We start from the raw sequence: 6,000 nt of genomic DNA on the forward strand, positions 1-6,000 counted from the left end.
TATTTTCTTTCCCCCCATTCCAGGGTTCTCTTGAACCAACTAACTATCTTGCATATTTCGTCCTATAAATATGAGATTCTTAGAAGAGAAATGGATGGAATTTTGAACTGACTTAAGCATCGGAGTGTCTTTCTGGCAGGTGATCCCGACGAGTCAAAGGGAAACTTCATCACCGGAATAGAAGCAAGTTATCATTCATCGTTGGGTTTTACTTCCAGATATAGAAAGACAAATTGTTGCCCCAACAATTGGCGCCGTCTGTGGGAAATCGAGACACATTTTTTTCCTTAGCCACGTCATCGAACCAAGAAATCAAGATCCATTACAAACCCAGAAATCATGCCACCAAAAGGCAACGGAGTTTTGGGCCCAGTAGCACAAAGCGTCCCTCCGGCGGACGTGAGCGACCAGATCAAAAGGATGTGTCGCCTGTTAGAGGCGAGCCAGCAGCGGCCTAACGAAGCAATCAAGACATTGACCGAAGCCCAAGCTAGGCTCGAAGCCGAGATTGCTGAGCTGCGCAGGTCTGCTGACACGACTCGCAACACCCAAGCCCACGACAATCTTGATTCTAGCAGATCTGACGTTTTAATCGACCGCGTTAATTCCCCACATCAAAACGTGAACCTAGGTAACGGAAGATCCCAAGGCATCCCGCCATCCTCCGGGACCGAAGAGCGACAAGCCCCAACCTCTGACACGCATGGGCGGACGGAAGCAGAACCCACTGGACCCGCTCAGCCAGCAGCCGAAGTCCGGCCTCAACATACCACACCTCAAGTCGCACACGATTCTCCCTCTGAAGGTCGTGTTCCCTCGATCCGGTTCTTGGACAGCTGGAAAGAAGACATGATGAGGGAAATGATGCAGAAATTCTCAGATGGGCGATCCGCCTACGCCACCAAACATTTGGATCTAGTATCAAGAACCACTGAGAAATTGCCCTTCTCGGAATGGATTCAGAATGAGCCAAAGCCTCGAGACTTCGCCATCCCTTCCCTGCCTGCGTTCAATGGAAAGGGAGACCCACTAAAGCACCTATTTCAATTTCAACAGAAGATGGCATTAGAAGCTAATAACGAAGCCATACAATGCAAAGTCTTTTCAACGACTTTCTCTGGGCCAGCTCTGTTATGGTTCCGACAATTAAAGCCCGGATCACTCAATAGTTTTAGTGACCTCCGACGGACCTTCTTACAGCAGTACAACGCCAATCGAGAGGTGCCCAGAACAATGGCCGATCTCTATCGGATCGAACAGGGGGAGAATGAACATCTGAAAGCATACTTACAGCGTTTCATTGACCTCGTGCATCAGATCCACGACGTCGACCCACTCACCGTAGCAAATCTCTTCGTTAAAAGCCTGCAGGTGGGATCTCTCTTACATGAGAATCTCACCATGACACCACCATACGACATGGCATACGTGCAGACCCGAGCCGAGGGCGTCTTCAAGGTATTAGAATTTCAAGAGTGTGCATAGAAGAAGTCTGCACTCATCTTTGCACCGCCAACAAATAATCCTCCACCACCTGTCAGGGATGACAAGAGGAAGCGGAACCAAACAGATCATACGAAGGATGGAAAGAGGCCAAGACAGGATCGACAGCCATCACGATACCCATCCTTCGAATACACCGTCCCGCAAGAAGTCATTTATGAAGAAAATAAAGATAGACCTATCTGGCGAGAGCCCTACAAAATTACCACCCCATCTGACAGAAGAGATAAAAGCAGATATTGTCTCCTCCACAAAGATCACGGTCATACAATCGTTGAATGCCACAATTTGAACAATCAGATCCAAGCCCTCATGAGGAGTGGGAGGCTTACCCAATACATCAAGGAGACGGGCAGACCAGGCCCCCCGCGGCAGAACCCCGCTTCTGCCCCCGCTCCACAGACGTCGGACCCCGTGCACGTAGCCTCTGACAGCACCCAGGAGCCTCTTAAGTAAGTCCCTATGATCCACGGGATCATAGAACCCACTGATAATCAAGAGCATGCAACTAAAATCCATAAAAGGGTGGAAGAGCGAGTGAAGCGATACAAATCATTAGGCCACGTGGTCAATCTCGTCACTTCAGAAGACAGAAGCTACCCAACCTCTGCAATCACCTTCACCGAAGATGACCTGAAGGGCGTCAACCTACCCCATGATGATCCACTCGCCATTTCCCTACAAGTTGACCATTGCCAGCTGGGCAGAGTTCTGATCGACGGGGGCAGTGGGGTCGACATCCTCTTTTTTGGGAAGCCTTCCAGAAGATGGGGCTAGAGGAGAATCAGATCCGGCCCTCCACCACGCCTATTTTGGGATTCAACAGCCAAAGAGTCTATCCAAAGGGCGTCGTTCGATTAACTGTGGTGGCTGCAAAACGCGCCCTGCTAGTAGACTTTCTCATTATAGACTCCACCACAAGCTACAACACCATCATGGGGAGAAATTGGATCCACCGGATGCAGGGGGTAGTCTCAACTCTACATCAGGTGATGCAGTGTCAATCACTCAACGGGCGCTACACCGTCGACATCAAAGGCTGCCAGAAGCAGGCCAAAAAGTGCTTCCTTACCTTAAAAGAAATAAATAGCTCTGGCACTGCTTCCCATGACAACTCCCCTGATAAATAGCAATTACAGCAGGACCTACCAGCGTGCCTAAAAAGAATCAATCTAGAGGAAGACCAAGAAAAACCCCAAGTTACACTAGATACCTTAGAACAAGTGGGACTAGACGACGCTGACCCCTCTAAGACAGTACTGATAAGTACCAAGCTCTCTGGAGAAGAGAAGCAGACCCTCATACAATTCCTCAAGACTAGAATGAGAACTTTTGCCTGGACTCCACATGACATGCCCGGAATAGACCCTTCTGTCATGAGTCACAGCCTAAATATCTCCAACAACTTCCCACCCGTCAAGCAGAAGCAGAGGAGGTTCGCTCCAGAGGTGAATCAAGTCATACAAGAGGAGGTCCAACGGCTCCTAAGCACAGGGGCAATCGAAGAATGCTTGTACCCCAGTTGGCTCACCAACCCCGTCGTGGTCCCAAAGAAGAATGGGAAAAAGAGAGTATGCATAGACTACACAAATTTAAACAAAGTGTGTCCCAAGGATAGCTACCCTCTACCAAAGATTGATTAGATGATAGACGCCACGGCTGGATATGAAAGAATGAGCTTCCTTGACGCTTACTCTGGATACAATCAGATCCCCATGAAATCAGAGGATCGGAATCATACGGCTTTCATAACAGAAGGTGGTTTGTATTGCTACAAAGTTATGCCCTTCGGTCTAAAGAATGTCGGCGCAACATACCAGAGGCTGATGCACAAGCTGTTTTCCTCATTACTCGGGAGAAATATGGAAGTTTATATTGAAAACATGGTCATCAAGTCCAAACAAAGCTCTTCACATATAGATGACTTGACTGAGTGCTTTGACGTCCTTGATGCTTATAAAATGAAATTAAACCCCTCTAAATGTGTCTTTGGGGTGTCCTCTGGACAGTTCTTGGGGTACGTCGTCAGTCAGAGGGGCATCGAGGCAAACCCAACGCAGATTGCATCCCTCTCAGAGGTCAAAGAGCCCCGAACCATCCGAGACATACAGGCTCTGACGGGCAAAGTAGTAGCATTAAGTCGATTCATATCACGAATGTCTGACCGTTGCCAACCCTTCTTGCGATGCATAAAGAAATCTACCAACACAACCTGGGGACCAGAGCAGAGAAAAGCATTGGAAGAATTGAAAACTTATTTGAGCTCTCCTCCTATACTGAGCTCCCCCATTGCTAATGAAGATTTATTCTTATACTTGTCTGTCTCACAATTCACTGTGAGTTCTGTTCTCTTCCGAGAAAAAGCCAATCGTCAGAGGCCAGTGTTCTACTGCAGCAAGATGCTTTTGGACGTTGAAACCCGATACAGTATGATGGAAAAGTTGGCACTCGCGCTCCTTACGGCAAAGATGAAGTTACGACAATATTTTGAAAGCCACACCATCACTGTATATACGGATTATCCATTAAAGCAAGTATTGAGTAAGCCCGACCTCTCTGGAAGGTTATCTAAATGGGCCATTGAGCTAGGTACGTACGATATTCAGTTTTCGCCACGAAAAGCTAAAAAAGGACAAGTACTCGCCGACCTCCTGGTTGAAATTCAGTCGTTCACCCCTGACGCTCTGCCGGAATTGTTAGAATCAGAAGATCAATGGATGTGGACGATGTATACTGATGGAGCATCCAATTCACAAGGGGCTGGTATTGGCGTCGTATTAGAAGCTCCCTCGGGCCTCAAAATCGAAGAAGCCATTCGTTTAGAGCAATCAACAACGAATAATGAAGTAGAATATGAGGCACTAATCTATGGTTTAGAACTCGCACGAGAAATGGGCATCCAATGTCTGAATGTCAGAGGCGACTCGCAGCTTATGATAGAGCAAGTGGCTGGAAATTTCGATACCAAAGCACCCCATCTGGCTAGCCTTCTATAGAAGGTAACTGATTTGTGATCGCATTTTTGCCAATTCGAACTCATACAAGTACCTAGGGAGCAAAATCAGAAGGCCGATGCCCTTGCCAAATTAGCTTCTGCAGGGGGATGCACACGTCAGTCCTCCATATCTGTAAGCCGATCAAGCAAAGACATGGAAGTCTATTCAACCTCATTAGAACCTGAATGCTGGATAGATCCAATCGTAAAATACTTGACCACCTCCGACCTCCCACCTAATCCGAAAGATGCAAAGCTTCTGCGCCTTCGGGCACAACGCTATTCCATAATTCGTGGGATGTTGTACCGAAAATCCTTCAACGGCCCATACCTACGGTGTTTGCGCCCATCAGAAGCTAAGAAATACATGAGGGGACATGTGGAAATCACACAGGGGGACGAAGTTTGGCACACAAGGCACTTACAGCAGGGTATTACTGGCCATGCATGATGACAGAAGCGCGGGATTATGCCAAAAAATGCGACAAATGCCAACAGTTTTCACCCACCATCCATCAACCTGCTCAAACCTTACACTCCATTGTTGCACCTTGGCCTTTTGCAAAATGGGGTATGGATGTAGTAGGCGAACTACCTAAGGCTACTGGAGGAAGACGGTATGCTCTTGTAGCCACTGATTACTTCACAAAATGAGTTGTGGCAGAGGCGTACGTCATGGTCAGAAAAACAGACACTATGTCCTTCATCTGGAAGCATATCATATGTCAATTTGGGATACCGTGGGAGATAGTCGTGGACAATGGAACTCCGTTCCAAAATGCGAAGGTACAAGAACTATGCGACACATACAAGATCAAGCTAAACTTCGCCTCTGTCACTTACCCACAGGGCAACGATCAAGCAGAGGCTTCCAACAAAGTTATCTTTGCCAACATTAAGAAGAACTTGGAAGATAAAAAAGGAGCATGGGTAGAAGAATTACTGAAAGTATTATGGGCATATAGGACAACAAAAAGATCTTCCACGGGGGAATCTCCCTACGCCATGGTATATGGAACAGAGGCCGTCATCCCAACAAAAGTCAGTCTACCTACACTTCGGACAGAGATCGCATCTGATCTAACAACAAACAATATTCAACTGCTACACAACTTGGACCTTCTAGAAGAAGCACGTACAATGGCACAATTATGACTAGAGAATTATCAAAAGGTCGCAGAACGCTACTACAACAAAAGAGTCCACTCACGCACATTTCGAGAAGGTGATTGGGTTCTGCGTAAGGTCACAGGCAACAAGAAGAAGCTAGAACCTAATTGGGAAGGGCCTTTCGAAATCATTAAAGTACTAGGCAGAGGGTCTTACACCCTAAAGAATGTACGTAGTGGGAAAATCGTACCCTGTACTTGGAATTCAATGTCTTTAAAGCAATATTATTATTAATAGTTGTACTGTGCAATTCAAAAGTAATACAACAACTTTCCATTTTTTCACATTTAAATTTCTCTTGTATATTCAATTCCTTGACATTATTGTCCACC

At 46.7% G+C, this 6,000-nt stretch overlaps 2 protein-coding genes across 2 annotated transcripts; both read left to right on the forward strand.

Moving 5' to 3' along the window:
• The first annotated feature begins 339 nt into the window (after window positions 1-339).
• On the forward strand, window positions 340-1,485 carry LOC133814006 (uncharacterized). Its single transcript, XM_062247030.1, has one exon. The coding sequence runs from the start codon at window positions 340-342 to the stop codon at window positions 1,483-1,485; it is 1,146 nt and encodes a 381-aa protein (XP_062103014.1).
• A 785-nt stretch (window positions 1,486-2,270) lies between these two features.
• Window positions 2,271-2,633, forward strand: LOC133814007 (uncharacterized). Its single transcript, XM_062247031.1, has one exon. It carries the CDS (start codon window positions 2,271-2,273, stop codon window positions 2,631-2,633), a length of 363 nt encoding a protein of 120 aa, XP_062103015.1.
• The last annotated feature ends 3,367 nt before the right edge of the window (window positions 2,634-6,000 follow it).

This window comes from Humulus lupulus, chromosome 2 (assembly GCF_963169125.1).
Source record: "Humulus lupulus chromosome 2, drHumLupu1.1, whole genome shotgun sequence".
NCBI classification, from domain to species: Eukaryota; Viridiplantae; Streptophyta; class Magnoliopsida; order Rosales; family Cannabaceae; genus Humulus; species Humulus lupulus.